Source organism: Callionymus lyra, chromosome 18, assembly GCF_982586985.1.
Source record: "Callionymus lyra chromosome 18, fCalLyr1.hap1.1, whole genome shotgun sequence".
Lineage (NCBI taxonomy): Eukaryota > Metazoa > Chordata > Actinopteri > Syngnathiformes > Callionymidae > Callionymus > Callionymus lyra.
In genome coordinates this window covers 7,265,999-7,283,031 of record NC_141835.1, presented here as the reverse complement: position 1 = coordinate 7,283,031, position 17,033 = coordinate 7,265,999, and the positions used below count along the sequence as shown (strand labels likewise).

The window sequence follows — 17,033 nt, the reverse complement described above, 5'->3', positions numbered from 1 at the left end:
TTATATGTAAAGGTTACGTTTGTTTTTAATTCTTTAACAAATGAATGTATAAAATCTTATTTATTCATTTATCGTTATTTTAATTATTAATATAAATAAATGTTACAATTCGAAACAAACAACAATAATAATAAATAAATAAAACTAAAATCAAACGTTTAATTGTTTTAAAAAATAATGATTTCGTACTTTAAACAGCAGCATTTAAATAAAACGATTCAAAATTTTATAATTAACCATTTATTCTGAACTTACATATTTCCATAGGAGATACCAAGCCATTTTCAGACAGCATATATTCTTTATTCTTCTATATCACATTTTTGTTACTTTCACAACATTAACAGTTTTAAATTGACAGTAAAATGCTTCCAAAATGAAATGGTTTATTGTTTCGTACACCTCGGACAACAACAGATGTTCAACTTTGCTGCTCACACATCAAACGTTCCTGAGTTGTGTATCAGAGTGTGTGCCGGACGGCTAGTGCCGCCTCGATGACAGTGTGACGCCTGTCGGGATCGGCGGGGCTGGTGGTGGTCGGAGCGGAAGTGATGACCAGCAGGTCAGAGCCTCGGTCAAGAGTGCGATGGCTGACCGTCATGGTGTCCAGCCGCTGCCGCAGCAGCTTCCTCAGCTGCTGGTTCTCCTGCCTCAGAGCGTCTCGCTGCTTCTGCAGAACTTCTCGTCGAAGCAGAACCTCCTCTGTCCGGTTCAGCTGTGTCGTCGCTTCTCCTTCTGGTTGTAGCTTTTCGCACAACTCCATCACCAACAGCACCTTCTCTCCCTGGTGGTAAAACAGAGAACAGTCAGCCTGTCCTGCTCTGGGGTGTTTGCAGGGGGTGGCTTGTCACCTGAGCAATCGTGGACTTCAACCTCTTAGAAACCAAGTCGCTAACAACAGACAGCTCCTTCAGCTTCTTCTGAGCGGTTTGGCGATCTTGAGCCAGACGCTGGCGCAGCGTCGGCACCTGATGATTGACAGCTGTCAACTTCTCCGTCAAGATGCCGTTTTCCAGCTCGATGTTCTGGATCTTCTGCTGCAGGTCAATAACTTCAATCTGGAAAAGGAGATGAACATGTTTTAGTGGAAAGAGCTTCAGACTTCCTCCTGGACCTTGATCCATCACCTTCAGCTTCTTCTTGCAGGTGTTCTTTATGTTGACCACACGCTGACCTTTGCGCTCCGGGCCTTTGGACTCAGTTTCCTGCTGTTGCTTGGCCTCCTGGTTCTGCAGGATCTTGTCGTTGAGCATCTCAGAGTTACTTTGGGCCAAAACCGTTGCCTGCAGAAGAAAAAGGGTCCAGACTGATGGCCACTGAGAGGAATAGGAGAATGCAGGACACATCTACCTGCTCCTGCCGGGCCACCTCCAGAACCGCCATGCTCTCCTCGTACAGCTTGTGCAGCTCCGTCTTCTCTGCCCGGTGTTTCTGGTCCAGAGCGAAGCGGACGTCCTCCCAGTCGACCTCCTTCGCTAGACATTGGGCCACGATGTGACTCCTGATGAGGAAGAACAGAGAAGATGCAGAACCTGCCCCTTTTCTTCACAACCCACCAACCAACCTTTCAGAGAGAAACCTGGATCGCATGGCCTCCAGACAACTCTCCCAGCGGCGCTGCACCGTCGCCACGCACTCGTCCTGCAGCTGCCGCAGACGCTCCAGGTTCTGCAGGTGAAGCCGCCGCCCACACGCGACCTGGCGCTCCGCCTCCTGCAGCTCTCGGTCCAGACACTGGATCAGAGACAGGAAATGAGTCGGCATAGACCGAGGGTTAGTCGGCACAAACATGAAGTGAGACTATACAGACTATACTTTTAGATTCATACACCAATGTCTTTCATTGTGCCATATCGTGTTGTATTTTTGGGAGAAATGGAAAAAGTTACCCTGAGGATACTGTCCAGGTGGTCTAGTTGTCGGTCAGATTCCTGCTGCAGAGTTAGGATGTCATCATGCAGCTCCTCACTTCTGGTTTGTCGAGCGAGCGTTTGCCAGACGACTTTGAGCTTCTGCCTGTTCACCAGCGAGTTCCGCTCCTCCTTCTGCAGCTTGTCCTGAGACAGACACGCATACAGGCTGTTGCTCAGAGGCCCTCGGGTAGGTCTCAAGGACGCACCTTCAGGAACAGAGTCAGGATCTCCTCCTTCTTCTTGGCCATGTCCTGCTCCGCCTGCATCCTCTCCAGCCTGCTGCCTCCTTTGGACACTTTCTTCGGCATCTTCCAGGCCACAGAAACACCTGAGCTGCAGGTGTTCATAACAACAATTGTCATCACTGTTACACAAGTCATATAAGAGATTAAACATTTGATAAGGTTTACTTGGACGAGACAGGATCAATTTTACATTAACAATTCACAGCAAGTAAAAGTAAAAATTTAATTTAATGTTGCTAAAAAAAAATTAAAAAAAATAGCGCAGACATTTATGCTTTTAAAATGTAAATCTTTCTTCTAAACTCACCCAATAAACCTTTTCTGGAGTTGGACGTTCGATCAGGACACCGACGAAGTTTTGCTCGAAGAAGCGCCTGGAAGTTCGCCTGCGTCCGTTTCCACGGCAACGACGCCATATTGGGTTGATCCAATATTGATGATTGCGAATTCACGGGGGTGTCTTTGTTTTGTCTTTCAAACGGAAACTTCATAGACTTCCAAAACTTCATAGAGTGTGTTTTCTTTCCCTTGATCGACAGTTGGTAACAAAGTCTCTAGTTCCTCCCACTAACAGCTTATAAATAGCGCCACCTTTAGAGTGTGAACGTAAACAGTTCATACGAGGGACAACAATTGGTGCAGTTTCCAGATTTGATTTGTTACTGAGTTCTTCTGAACGAGATCAGACGTCAAGATGCCCAAGAAGAAGAAGGACAAGGGGAAGAAGCAGGATGATGACGGACTCAGCAAAGAGGAGCGGATGACACTACTGCTGAAGGTCAGGGGGGCACCATCCTGGTCTCCTACAGGCCACTGGTAACTAACACCTGAGAGTGTGTGTGTGTGTGTGTCGCAGGACAAGCTTCAGTCTGAGGAGAAACATTCGTTCCTGAATCGGAAAAAGCTGAACGTCACCTGGCAGACGCTTGTGCGGAAAACCCGCTGTGAAGACTTGTTAGATGATCTCATCACACTTAAGCAGGAGTCGGACCGACGACTGGATGACCTGGAGAGCATTATGCAGGTACACGTACACATATATCCAGTATCAAGTGGTCACTTCCTGTCTGTGCCCATGCACTTCCTGTCTTTGCCAACCTTTCTTCCTTTTTGTGTCGGCTCACCGCTTGTCCCCGTTTACTCACTTCCTGTCTGTGTCAACTTACTTCCTGTCTTTGCCAACCTTACTTCCTGTCTGTGCCAACTTACTTCCTGTTTGTGCCGGCTCACCGCTTGTCCCCGTTTACTCACTTCCTGTCTGTGTCGACTTACTTCCTGTTTGTGTCGGCTCATCGCTTGTCCCTGTATACTCCCTTCCTGTCTGTGTCGACTTACTTCCTGTCTTTGCCAACCTTACTTCCTGTCTGTACCAACTTACTTCCTGTTTGTGCCGGCTCACCGCTTGTCCCCGTTTACTCACTTCCTGTCTGTCGACTTACTTTCTGTCTTTGCCAACCTTACTTCCTGTCTGTGCCAACTTACCTCCTGTTTGTGTCGGCTCACCGCTTGTCCCCGTTTACTCACTTCCTGTCTGTCGACTTACTTCCTGTCTTTGCCGACTCACTTCCTGTATGCGCTGCAGGGTCTGGAGCGAGAGCTGCAGGAGGCGGAGCGCCAGGTCGCGTGTGGGCGGCGGCATCACCTCCAGAACCTGGAGAGTCTGCGGCATCTGCAGGAGGAATGCGTGGCGAATGTGCAGCGCCGCTGGGAGAGTTGTCTGGAGGACATGCTATGCAGGTTTCTCACGGAGAGGTCCGTGGTTGGTGGATTGGGGAGAAGGGGCAGGTTCCATTGGTTCTGGAGCTTTACCGTTACCTTCTCATCAGGAGTCACATCGTGGGCCAAGGTCTTCTAAAGGAGGCCGACTGGGAGGACGTCCGCTTTGCACTGGAACAGAAGCACCGGGCCGAGAAAGCGGAGCTCAAACAGCTGTACGGGGAGAGCATGGCGGTTCTGGAGGTGGCACGGCAGGAGCAGGTAGACACTGCTTGTCGTACCTACCCTCCCTTAGTGGTCTTCAACTACATCTGTGTCTCCGCAGACGGCTGTTCTGGCCCAGAGCAACTTTGAGATGATGAATGACAAAGTCCGTCAGAACCAGGAGGCCAAGCAGCAGCAAGACACAGAATCCAAGGGCCCGGAGCGCAAGGGGCAGCGCGTCGTCAACGTAACGGACACCTACAAGAAGTTGAAGGTGAAAGATCAAAGTCGCTGCAGTTCTCTGAGGAACTGGTCACTCTCTCACGAGCCAACAAACGATGGTATCATCATCATCAAGCTTCAGAGACGACCAGGGAGGATCTCCAGTGGTCCTCCTTGGTCGTCTCTTGTGGATGACAGACAGTCAAGGTAGACAAACTATTTTCCTTGCAGGGTGGATAATCCGAGCAGATGCAGGTGCAGAGGGTTACTAGTGAATTCAAAACCCAACTCCTTCATTAGGATGGGAGGAATCAAACATAAGAGGTTCTATAGAGGGCACCTCGAGAGTGGTTTGGGGATTTCTTGTCTAAAAGTTCGATTGGTTTCATTGTTTTATTTCCACGCAGGAAACGGTGAACGATCCCCTCTTTCTTGCAGACGGTGGTCATTGACCTTCAGCTGAGGCTGGAGAACATTGATATGGACAACGTGCTCCTGGCTGAGCAGTTGGAAGCCGCCAATCATCACACGCCGGTGCTCCGGAAGCAGCTGGCTCAAACTCGCAGAGCGGCGCACAAGAAACTGACCGACCTTACGATGGTCAGTGGCAAAGTGGACACGCGCATGAAGTTGGCCATGCTTGCGGTAAGACTCGTCCAGAAGATTTCTTTACTTAATTCATCGTTGACGTCTTTGGCCACACACGCCAGGGGGAGAAAGTTCTTGGTGTGGTCCAGTTGTGTGAGAAACTGGAGCGAGAACAAGAAACTTTCTTCACCTCGTCCACCACGACGACAACATGGCCGACACACGGTCTGCCAGAAGATACCAAGGACAAGGAGGTACCCGTGTTCCTCGAGGGCTGGCATGCTGACGAGGAAGGCATCTGGTCGGCTTTCACTCACCTCTATGTTGCCCTCTGCTGCCCCCTTCTAAACAAATCCTCCCACTGCAGGAGTTTCCACTGCTGAGGAGCCTACGGCGACGTCACGCGGTCGCCATGCTACAGCAGGAGGCGCTAGAGCAACGAGTAAGAGTTTTGAAGAAGGAGAACCGACATCTGAGGACGCTGCTTGGCCGCCGTCTGGACGGCATCGTGCTTAGCAGGCAATGATGATGCTGAACAGGATGCAGACCCCTGCTGGTGATGACGTGTACTACAAATAAAGTGAAGCCTTTCGATAATTCAGTGGGCGTGGCTTATTTACCTGATGATTGAAAAGTCACATGGCCTAAGAGCTCAGTGATACTTTAGCATGCATTAGTGTGAATGTCTCATTTTGATTCCACACCAAGAACCATAAATATAGAGCAAGAGTCATATTGTTATGGTCGTGTAGTGTGACTGCACAGTGGCTCCCCCAGCAGGCGAATAGAAGCACAGCACCAATACGGTTACGTGTTTAATATTAGACATTTTATTTACATTTCAACACTCGTCTGTTTGTCACGTTACAATCGTTCAAACCTCTGATTTTCCTCCTAAAACCAAAACAAAGTTACAAAACTCGTCAAAACAAACTTTTTTTTTGTATCCATTTTTTTTCGGAAGACTAGAAAAAATACTTTTTATTTCTCGGGTCATGCAGTTACACAAACAAACGTCTTTAGGTACACAGAAGCAGCTGAAAATAAAAAAAGGTTGAAATCCCAAGTTAGAAAAATAAAATCAACTTTTTTGAGGAATAATTAAAAACAAAGCGAAACCTGAAAACTGCAGAGCAGCCTTGGAGCGTCGCCCAATCAGACGGCAGCTTTGCTGGAGGAAGTCTCTGATTGGCAAGGTTCTCCCAATAAAGACGCCACCTGCTGGAGGCAGAGGATGATGGGGGGGTACGGGGAAAGGGTGGGCGACCTGCTCAAGATGTGGGATCAGTTGAATGTCCTGTAGTTGCCACCGAATCTTAGATACAAATAAATAACGGACGTTTGTGTCGAGTGAACTTATCGATTCATGTCTTTTGTATTGGAATTCTACCTACAACATGGAGATGCCACTTCCTGCTGGGCCAACACCAGGGGGCGCTCACATGGACACGTACTATAATATTTAGTCGGAAAAAGTTCAGACCTGAAAACATTGTAGTCAGCATTTATCGCTCGATCAGTACTCCAGAAGTTGTCATTCTGCAGAAGTCGTGTTTCTTCAGCGTCGTCATAGCAACATCAATATCGATCACCTGACCTCTCCACCTGAGGTGAGGGCTGATTGGCTGGCAGGAAAAGGGTGATTTTGTTTTGATAAAAACAAACATCACTTGTATGTTGGGAGCAGGAAGTGACATCACAGCATGATAGTTTGAGCGGGAACTTCCGTTTCCTGTAAGAGCAGGGGTGGTGGGCGGGGACTCCGTTAGGGGGCGGGGCCTGTAGTGTCACTCAGGAGCCTTTGTAACTTTCAGTCACTCGGTGTGTGTGTCCTCACACGTTCAGTGTCTCTGACTGCGGCGCGGCTACACGTAGACCCTGGCGAGGGCGTCGGCGCCGGCCGAGGCGATGTATGCCTTGGAAGGGTGGAACGCCACGTCGTAAATGGCCTCCTCGCTCTTCTTGCGGTGCGCCGTGATCTCCTGCACGCACGTTTTGCTGTCCAGGTTCCACAGGCGCAGCGAGCAGTCGTGGCCTGAAGAAAGGGGGCGATACGAGACCGTTAGCGACGAGCCGGAGCGACACACGAGTCCGAGGACCCCCCCGAGACACTTACTTCCTGACATCAGGTAGATGCCGTTGGGGTCCACGGCCAGACTGGTCACGGCGTCCAGGTGCGCCACCATGGCATGGATGACTTTACCTGCGGAGGAGACGCGTCAGCTTTTCGTCACCATGATGAGACTGTTGGCTGGCTAGCTAGGGTTATGTTGTTTCTGGTCATGTTTCCCCATGTCAAGTCTGGTACTTCCTGTATGACGATTTATTTTTGGGAGGTCCAGATTTTCTATGTCTCTCTGTTGTAGATCAAATATATAGTTTTGTATATAAACACTAGAGGGCGCCAGATTTTAACTGTATTCACTTTCTTAGGATGGGGGCTTTTGAGTCAAATTTATTTTAGTTCTTTTATGGTATATATTTCCATTAATTGTGTATAAAATCTGTTAATAGTAGCAGTCATTACATCCTCCACAAATAAAGGAACAATAAAATCCTGGAAGATCCCAGTGTTGACTGAGGACAAGAGGATACGGTCGACTCCAGCAGCTTTTAAAGCCGTATTTTTACTACTACTACTTACGTACTTTTTATACATATCTTGGGTACGTACCAAGTACTCGGCTAATACTATTGATGCTAACAGTTAGCAACTAGCTGGCGACCTAAAGGAGCATCTAACGGCTAAGCTAACTGGAATCTCCAGCCGCTCACCTGACTTGTTGTCGAAGAACTTGATGTGACGATCCTCGTGAGCCGTGATGGTGACGGGCAGCGTCGGGTGACTCACCACCTTGTTGATGTGGTGACATCCTGGAGAGCCTGAGGTCAGAGGAGGGGACGGGTGAGAGGTCGGGTGAGATATGAAGGAGGGATGGAAACGAAAGAGCGAGCATTGGCACTACTTACTGCCTTCTCCCTGTCCCTTCAGCACCAGTGAATTCTGGGACGTTTCCAAGTCGTACACCACCACGTCGCCGCCGTTGAAGGACACCACCATGTGGGCGGGGTCGCAACCGTTGAAGTCCACGGACGTGGGCATGCCGTGCTCTACGCAGACATTCGGAGTCAGAGATGTCGGTGGGAGAAGAGGAGGGGTCTGGGTCTCACCTCTGTTGGCATTAAAAGTGCTGATGCAGGGTTTCTTCTCCTGAGGGTTCCACAGTTTGACCGTGCCGTCGGCGGAGCAGGACAGGAGGCGGCTCTTGATGCCGCTGTAGGCCAGACCCCAGACCGCATCCGAGTGCTCCGTCCACGTCCCCGCCAGAACACTGGAGTCTGGATGAAGAACAGAAAGTCTTCAGTCACTGCTGTGTGTGTGTGTGTGTGTGTGTGTGTGTGTGTGTGTGTGTGTGTAAGTAAGTAAGTAATATTTATTTATATAGCGCTTTTCGAGACCAGGGTCACAAAGCGCTTTAACAATCAAAACAATACTCAAAACAGTACATACTTCAAAGATCAAGACAACACTGAGAACAACACAGGAGTTCGAGAAATTCAAGGAAAAGCGTGTGTGTGTGTGTGTGTGTGTTAATGGGAGTGTGTGAGTACCGTAGGTGTCGTAAGGGTCCACGTTAGAACTGGGGATGTTCCACCACTGGATGGTTGCGTCCAGTCCTCCGCTGAAACACTGCTCGCCGCTGGACGTCATCGCCAATGACAAGACTGGACCGCTAGAGGGAGACAGAGACACTTGAGACCGTCCTCGTGCCGAGCGCGAGCGAGTGAGCGAGTGAGTGAGTCAGCGAACTAACTTACTCATGGGCTCTGAAGGTGTAGACCGGCTCCACATCTAGTGCTGCGTTCCTGTTGAACAGAAGGAAAAGATGATCTTCAGTTAGATTTCACAGCAGACACGAGAAGAAGATAACATAAGGTGGAGTTAGGAAAAAATGAAAGTGAAGTCAAGCCTTGTTGAGGAGATAAAAGGACACAAGAAAAAGTGTCAATATAAAACAAAAAGAGAAGGAAAGTTGACAAGAGGAGAGGCAGTAATGAGAAGATAAGAGAAGGAAAAGAGTGAAGGGTAAAAAAAGATGAAAGAAGACAAAAGATAGAACCAAACACACAAAAAAAGTTACAACAGGAGAATGTAAGCAAGATAGGAAGACTTGATAAGAAAACAAAAGTAAAGAAGAGAAGAAAAAAAACTAGATGAAAAAAGAAAGGGGATGAGGGGAAATTATAGAAAGGTGAAAATATAATAAAAGGGAGATAAAATAAAGGAAGGAGCGAAGATAAAAAGGTGGGAGACAAGATGGCAAGGGTGAGAAAGGGGACAAGATAAAAGAAAGGATGGAGACAAGAAACGAAAGAAAAGAGACAAGATGAGAAAAGAAAGGAAAGTAAGTAGATAAAAAAGAAAGGAAGGAGACAAGAGGAGTAAAGAAAGGAGAGTAATTAGATACAAAAGAAAAAATGATACAAGAGGAAAAAAGAAAGGAAAGTAAGTAAATCAAAAAGAAAGGAAGGAGACAAAATAAGAAAATAAAGTAAGAAAGGTGAAAAGATATGCGAGTAAATGGACAAGATAAGATAGGCGGGAGACAAGATAAGAAAAGAAAGGAAGGGGAAAGGAAAGGAGAGGAAAGGAGAGGAAGACAAAATAAGTTTAGATGAGAAGCCCTGATAGTGAGATAAAATAAATAAACAAGTCAACAAGAGGAGGAATCAAGGAGACAAGAGAAGACCTGATGCGCAGACAAAAGAAGGAGACGATGGAGGAGAAAAAAGGAGGATAAAAAGAAACAACAGAGCTAAGAGGAAGAATGAGCTTATAAGGAGAATCCAGGTCTCACTTCTTGGCGGGGACGGTCTTGTTGAGGTTCCAGAGTTTGAGCGTGTGGTCCTCAGAGACGCTGACGAGACACGGCTCCACCGGGTGGAAGGCGAGAGCGCGAACCCCGTCGAAGTGACTCCTCAGAGTGTACTTGGGGTTCCAGGTCTTCCTGTACGTGGAGTCCTTATTGGACGGCAGCTGAGGGGGAAACCAGGGGTCAGCGCACGAAGCTCCGCTACAAGACGGCGTGCACTCACGTCGTAGCTGAAGTCTGTCTCGTCGTTGGCCACCGTGAGGTCGGCGAGGTCCCCCAGACCCAGAACGCTCTCCAGGGCGTCCTCGCCGCCCCCCAGAAGGAAGGACTTCCCACCGCCGCCCGTGAAGGGAAGCGGCTCTGCTGCAGACCAGAGCGTCACTTGAGCGCACAGCACGGTGACGGGAGCAACAACAACCAGCAGCCGGACTCACCCCACTCTGTTCCGTCCCCAGAACTCCGAGCCTCGCCCGCACCCTCGCCGTCCTCCGCCGTCACCAGGAAGTCAAACTCCTTCAGGGCTTCTTCTGTGTCGGCCTCGTCCTCCGACGCCAACCCCTCGTTACCCACCTGATGAAGGAGAGGTGTTACTCATCCTTCCTTGTGCGTGTGTGTGTGCATGTGTGTGTATGTCTGTTTTTTTATTTGTCTGTATATGTTGTGCATGTGTGTTTGTGTAGAGTAGAGCGTTTACAAGTGTGTATTTGTGTAAAGGTGTGTAGTTATGTGTGTGTTTGTGTAGAGGAGAGCGTTTACAAGTGTGTGTTTGTGTAAAGGTGTGTAGTTATGTGTGTGTTTGTGTAGAGGAGAGCGTTTACAAGCGTGTTTGTGTAAAGGTATGTAGTTATGTGTGCGTTTGCTTAGAGGAGAGCGTTTACAAGTGTGTGTTTGTGTAAAGGTGTGTAGTTATGTGTGTGTTTGTGTAGAGTAGAGCGTTTACAAGTGTGTGTTTGTGTAAAGGTGTGTAGTTATGTGTGTGTTTGTGTAGAGGAGAGCGTTTACAAGTGTGTGTTTGTGTAAAGGTGTGTAGTTATGTGTGTGTTTGCTTAGAGGAGAGCATTTACAAGTGTGTGTTTGTGTAAAGGTGTGTAGTTACGTGTGTGTTTGTGTAGAGGAGAGCGTTTACAAGTGTGTGTTTGTGTAAAGGTGTGTAGTTATGTGTGTGTTTGTGTAGAGGAGAGCGTTTACAAGTGTGTGTTTGTGTAAAGGTGTGTAGGTATGAGTGTGTTTGTGTAGAGGTGAGCGTTTACAAGTGTGTGTTTGTGTAAAGGAGTGTAGTTATGTGTGTGTTTGTGTAGAGGAGAGCGTTTACAAGTGTGTGTTTGTGTAAAGGTGTGTAGTTATGTGTGTGTTTGTGTAGAGGTGAGCGTTTACAAGTGTGTGTTTGTGTAAAGGTGTGTAGTTATGTGTGTGTTTGTGTAGAGGTGAGCGTTTACAAGTGTGTGTTTGTGTAAAGGTTTGTAGTTATGTGTGTGTTTGTGTAGAGGTGAGCGTTTACAAGTGTGTGTTTGTGTAAAGGAGTGTAGTTATGTGTGTGTTTGTGTAGAGGAGAGCGTTTACAAGTGTGTGTTTGTGTAAAGGTGTGTAGTTATGTGTGTGTTTGTGTAGAGTAGAGCGTTTACAAGTGTGTGTTTGTGTAAAGGTGTTTAGTTACGTGTGAGTTTGTGTAGAGGTGAGCGTTTACAAGTGTGTGTTTGTGTAAAGGAGTGTAGTTATGTGTGTGTTTGTGTAGAGGAGAGCGTTTACAAGTGTGTGTTTGTGTAAAGGTGTGTAGTTATGTGTGTGTTTGTGTAGAGGTGAGCGTTTACAAGTGTGTGTTTGTGTAAAGGTGTGTAGTTATGTGTGTGTTTGTGTAGAGGAGAGCGTTTACAAGTGTGTGTTTGTGGAAAGGTGTGTAGTTATGTGTGTGTTTGTGTAGAGGAGAGCGTTTACAAGTGTGTGTTTGTGTAAAGGTGTGTAGTTATGTGTGTGTTTGTATAGAGGAGAGCGTTTACAAGTGTGTGTTTGTGTAAAGGTGTGTAGTTATGTGTGTGTTTGTGTAGAGGTGAGCGTTTACAAGTGTGTGTTTGTGTAAAGGTATGTAGTTATGTGTGTGTTTGTGTAGAGGAGAGCGTTTACAAGGGTGTGTTTGTGTAAAGGTGTGTAGTTATGTGTGTGTTTGTGTAGAGGTGAGCGTTTACAAGTGTGTGTTTGTGTAAAGGTGTGTAGGTATGTGTGTGTTTGTGTAGAGGTGAGCGTTTACAAGTGTGTGTTTGTGTAAAGGTGTGTAGTTATGTGTGTGTTTGTGTAGAGGAGAGCGTTTACAAGTGTGTGTTTGTGTAAAGGTGTGTAGGTATGTGTGTGTTTGTGTAGAGGTGAGCGTTTACAAGTGTGTGTTTGTGTAAAGGAGTGTAGTTATGTGTGTGTTTGTGTAGAGGAGAGCGTTTACAAGTGTGTGTTTGTGTAAAGGTGTGTAGTTATGTGTGTGTTTGTGTAGAGGTGAGCATTTACAAGTGTGTGTTTGTGTAAAGGAGTGTAGTTATGTGTGTGTTTGTGTAGAGGAGAGCGTTTACAAGTGTGTGTTTGTGTAAAGGTGTGTAGTTATGTGTGTGTTTGTGTAGAGGAGAGCGTTTACAAGTGTGTGTTTGTGTAAAGGTGTGTAGTTATGTGTGTGTTTGTGTAGAGGAGAGCGTTTACAAGTGTGTGTTTGTGTAGAGGAGTGCGTTTACAAGTGTGTGTTTTTGTAGTTATGTGTGTGTTTGTGTAGAGGAGTGCGTTTATGTGTGCGTTTGTGAAAGACGTCTAGTTATGTTTGTATAGAGGAGTGTGTTTATATGCAAGTGTCTGTGTAAAGGCGTGTAGTTATGTGTATGTGTGTGTTTATGTTTGTGTAGAGTGTGTATATGTACACACACGCGTGTGTGTTTGTGTAGAGGCGTTTGTATATATGTGTGTTTATGTAGGTGTGCGTTTGTGTAGAGGTGTGTGTTTTATATGTGTGTTTGTGTAAAGGTGTAGTTATGTGTGCGTTTGTGTAAAGGTGTGTGTTTGTTTGTGTATAGATACGTGTTTGTGTAAAGACGTTTCTATATACGTGTGTTTATTTACAGTAGGTGTGTGTTTGTATAGAGGTCCGTGTTTATATGTATGCGTTTGTTTAGAGGTGTGTGTTTATGTTTGTGAAAACGTGTGTGTTTGTGTAAAGGCATTTGTATGTGTGTTTATGTACAGTAGGTGTGTGTTTGTGTAAAGGTATGTGCTTGTGTAAGGGTGTGTTTATATACATGTGTGTTTTTTGTAAAGGTGTGTATATAGATGCGTGTTTGCATAGAGGTATGCGTATAAATGTGTGTTTGTGTAGAGGTGGTTGTATATTGATGGGTTTGTGTAGAGGTGTGTGTATACGAATGTGTATGTGTGTGTGCTTACCTTGCTCTTGTGTTTCTTGGCTCGTAGATGTTTGTCTGTCAGGTCGTCCATCAACTCTCCCTCCTCGTCCTCGTCTTCATCGCTGTCTTCTGCGTTTTCTAGGAAGTTGAACGTCTCCAGAACGTCGCCCGGACTCCTGGAACCACACGCGCCGAGCGTCAGAGCGTTGCGACCTTTGACCCCGAGCCCACTCCGGCCTCACCTCTTCCCATCTTTCCGTCTCTCCGTCCCGTTGATCAGGTGCTGCAGGTTCTTGTTCTCCACCGAGCCGTTCTGCTCCGACCCCGACAGCCCGAGCAGAGACCGGACCCTCTGGGTGCGGACGTCCAGGATGGTGTCCGTGTAGCCCACCTCCTGCAGGTACCTGCAAACGACACTGGGTTCAGGTACTTGTTAGGAGTCTGGCGGACGGGTCGCGTGACTCTTACTGTCGCAGCAGTTGTCGTCCTTGTTTCCAGGTCAGCTGACTGTTGGCCGGAACCGCCGGCACCTCCGACTCTTTGGTGTCTGGAGCACAAACATGACTGCGGTGAGTATTAGGTTAGGTAGAACTTTATTGATCCCTCAGGAGGTCTCCTTCGGGAAATGTTTTTTTTTCCCAATTAGACACAGCAATACAGCAATTATTCATACAAATAGAGAAGAACTAGAATTAAATATTATTAAATTATTATAAATTAATAGGATCTAACACACAAATATATTTTGATAGTTTGGGTCAAACATATATTTGTAGTATTGTCTTGGACTTTGTTTGTAAACCAAAATATGGCCAGGAGTCGACTGTATCCTCTCATCCCCAGTTATAGCTAGGATCTTATTGTTCCTTTAGCTGCGGATATGATTGAATATCGAATTGAATATCGAAACAGTATCGTGAAAAAAACATTTTGAATATTTTCTCACACGCACATGCAAAGTTCTGGTTCTGACCTGACTCAAAGCTGGGCATCTTCATGTCTCCCTGGTTCAGCTCAGTTCCGTATTTCAACTTGTGATATTTGGCTCTGAAACACAGGACAGGCGTTACCACCAGGGACCGGGCCCGGGGGGTGAGGAAGGTCTCACCTCTCCTGCTTCAGAGCGAACTCCAACATCTTTATCCTCCTGACCAGGTCGTTCTTCAGGTTCTCCTGACCTTTGCGCTCGCCTTGAAGGAACGCTATCCTGGCCTGCAGAGGGCGACATCACGGAGGTTATGTCGAGTCAATTTAAAACTTGTCATCATCAATGTCCCAGCTGAAGGGGGGGGTCGGTGGGGGAGCAGCTCAACACACCAGCTGTCTGTCATGTGGTCCACCTGTCTGTCTGTGAGCAGCTGCTGAAACTGGACACTGACCTCGTCCTCTATTTTTACCCGTTGTGGTTTCTATGCCAGCGTCTCCACGGCAACAGCAGAGACCACAGGGTCACAACCAAGTGGTCACTATGATGACGGGGAACCCCCTTGGGTTCTCCCCCCGAGGAACACATGGACGAGGTATGCGACCACCAGGGGGCAGCCTATCATCATCGGAGAGGAGAGGAAGCACGATGACATCACTTCCCACCACATGAAATCATCTCGTCAAATATCAAACGGTCAAGAAGTCCGTGATTCGAGTGCAAGAATGACGTCACCACGGCAGCTGTCCCGTCTCCTCGGCCCGGTCAACATCAATCAAACGCTCCCAGGAGACAACGGTGAAGTCAGAGCCCAGTGTGTGTGTGTGTAACTAATCATGGATTGGAGTGTGTCTATTAATATGTGTGTTATTTTAGGACGCTCCATTTTAGCTCTGAGCCCGGCAGGTCAGGAAGGCTCCACTACTAAATCCTACCGGTGAGCGTTGTGACCTCTGACCTCAAGGAAAGAAGACGGGAAAAGTTCTTGTGTCTGAATAACAAGACTTAATATTGACGTTCAACCAGGAACGTCAAATCTTGACTCGCTGTATTTTCTCTTTTTTTTGTGTGTGTTTGTGTGTGTGCTCAAGATGGATGCTCAAAACTTGTTTACGTCCACTGCTGTTTCCTTCAGAGTTTTAGGTCAAAGAAAACTTTATGTACAGCAAGTAAGATGGATTTCTAGGATTGTAAACGTGACATTAACTTGAAAAGATAAAGATTAAATAACACTTTTACAATACATCTCTATATGAAAAGGTCTGTAATAGAGTTTTTTTTTTTAGACTTTAGGTGTTTCAATTAACAGATTTTCTTGCTTTGTTTTGATTCTGCTCAGTCCCACAGGATATAAAAACACAGCTAGACGACACATGTCAGAGTTATATCCAAATGGAACAAGTCGTCGTTGGATCGATCGAGAACCGAAGTGTAGAAAACGAGCGACGGAGGAAATTACATCTCCTCTTTGCTCCGGTCTGTTGTCATGGCGACCGCAGTACATGGTCTCACCGTCGACCACGGCAGCGGTCAGCACCTCGGCCACGAGACGGCCCGAGACTTTGACCGCAACGGACACCGTCGGTCGTCACACGCCGGGAGGTGAAAACGACAGGTGAGAGGCGTGACAACAACCAGACTGTGGTCATAGCAAAAAGTGGGGTCTGTTTGTATGTTTAAATGTATAAATAAGTCACGTTTTGTTTTGTATTTGTTACCCTTAGGTGATGGACTGTTGTTGTGATGTGACGTCACTCTACACAGGTCAATACCAGAACCAAATGCTCTTCGACAGGTGTGAGATTCAGACAATTCTTCAAAACCAGAGTAAATCTGTCTGAGTAAAGTAGTATATCCTTGAATAAGCGTCATCTTCTAGAACTGTGACCAGATTCATGTTCCTGGTTTGGCTTCAGACCGAGAGACACGACATGTGTTGACAAGACTCTCCTCAGATGAGATTATCAATCGAATAATCTCCATCGTATCTTATCTAAACCACAACAAACTTCCACATCCACTTAAACACCTCCGTCATCATCTCCCCTTTTTGTTGATGTTTCTAATGGTCGATGTTTACATCTGGTCAGAGGATGAAAAAAACCATGACGTGAAGATGATGCGAAGAACTTGCGTGTCTGAGGTGACGGAGCTGACAGCAGCTAGCTGTTAGCATGTTAGCTCTTGTTTACCAGAACCCGGCTATGAACACCGTTGTAATACAAGATGTCGGTTCAAAAACAACGGGTGTGTGTCGAGGGTGAGCGGGGGACACGCGGGGGGAGAAGACAGTCGCGTCCACGACGTCGTTGTTGTTGTTGTTGTTGCTGCTGCACGCCATGCTAACGGAGCTAGCAGCTAACCTGTAGCAATGCTAACGGAGCTAGCGGCTAACCTGGAGCTCGGCCCTCTCCACCTCCCAGTGCGCTCTTTCCACCTCGAACCGGGCCCACTCGTGCTGGATGTAGTGCAGGATCCCGGGGATGGTGTACTGCTGCGGCCGCGGGAGCTCGTCCGGCTGGTGCGGAACCATCACTCCGCCACCGGGCGGATGGACGCCGCCGTTGTTGTTCCCAGGCTGCTGCTGCTGCTGCTGCTGCGGCGGCGGAGGCTGCCGAGGGGCGACCCCTCCTCCTCCTCCGCCGGGGAGCTCGTCCATGTTTTATCCTCCTTTATGGGAAAAGTAGAAACAAAGTCCCCCGACGGAAGGACAGAATGTCCCCCGTCTCCGCTCCGTGCCTGTCGCGCTGGTTCCTCCGCGGCTATGTGAGGCGGCCTGGGGCCCCCCGGAGGACTGCGGTGAGACGCGGCTGAGAGCAGCTGAGAGAGTCGGTGGTATGTGTGGAGCTACCCGGCCGCCATTACTGCTGTCTGTCGCTCACCCTGTCTGTCTCTCTCTCTCTTTCTCTCTCACCCTGTCTGCCACTCCCCCTCACTAAGTCACTTGGTTAGTCACTAACTTACTGGATGTAAAC

At 47.5% G+C, this 17,033-nt stretch overlaps 3 protein-coding genes across 6 annotated transcripts; 1 reads left to right on the top strand and 2 right to left on the bottom strand.

Annotated features, from left to right (window-relative positions):
• Positions 1-463: 463 nt before the first annotated feature.
• On the bottom strand, positions 464-2,522 carry drc2 (dynein regulatory complex subunit 2). Its single transcript, XM_087779694.1, has 8 exons — positions 2,469-2,522; positions 2,123-2,249; positions 1,893-2,060; positions 1,568-1,737; positions 1,354-1,504; positions 1,131-1,286; positions 855-1,061; positions 464-787 (listed from the first exon to the last, which is right to left on the bottom strand). Exons 2-8 carry the CDS (start codon positions 2,222-2,224, stop codon positions 464-466), a joined length of 1,278 nt encoding a protein of 425 aa, XP_087635820.1. The 5' UTR covers positions 2,225-2,249; positions 2,469-2,522.
• A 109-nt stretch (positions 2,523-2,631) lies between these two features.
• LOC148060342 (dynein regulatory complex subunit 2-like) lies at positions 2,632-5,492 on the top strand. The gene is made up of 8 exons (XM_087779693.1): positions 2,632-2,939; positions 3,018-3,185; positions 3,744-3,913; positions 3,988-4,138; positions 4,203-4,355; positions 4,742-4,948; positions 5,014-5,145; positions 5,259-5,492. The coding sequence occupies exons 1-8, from the start codon at positions 2,856-2,858 to the stop codon at positions 5,415-5,417; spliced, it is 1,224 nt and encodes a 407-aa protein (XP_087635819.1). The 5' UTR covers positions 2,632-2,855; the 3' UTR covers positions 5,418-5,492.
• Positions 5,493-5,705: 213 nt separating this feature from the next.
• On the bottom strand, positions 5,706-16,941 carry strn3 (striatin, calmodulin binding protein 3). Of its 4 annotated transcripts, none has more exons than XM_087779349.1 (16): positions 16,454-16,939; positions 14,242-14,345; positions 14,107-14,180; positions 13,602-13,680; positions 13,376-13,537; positions 13,174-13,309; positions 10,200-10,335; positions 9,989-10,128; positions 9,751-9,929; positions 8,711-8,758; positions 8,504-8,625; positions 8,063-8,230; positions 7,862-8,002; positions 7,667-7,774; positions 7,008-7,094; positions 5,706-6,926 (listed from the first exon to the last, which is right to left on the bottom strand). In XM_087779349.1, exons 1-16 carry the CDS (start codon positions 16,715-16,717, stop codon positions 6,757-6,759), a joined length of 2,118 nt encoding a protein of 705 aa, XP_087635475.1. In that variant the 5' UTR covers positions 16,718-16,939; the 3' UTR covers positions 5,706-6,756. The 4 variants fall into 4 exon arrangements, with proteins under 4 accessions (XP_087635475.1, XP_087635476.1, XP_087635477.1 ...); XM_087779350.1 differs by having other exon boundaries at positions 9,989-10,125; XM_087779351.1 differs by having other exon boundaries at positions 7,667-7,765; positions 16,454-16,938.
• Positions 16,942-17,033: the final 92 nt, after the last annotated feature.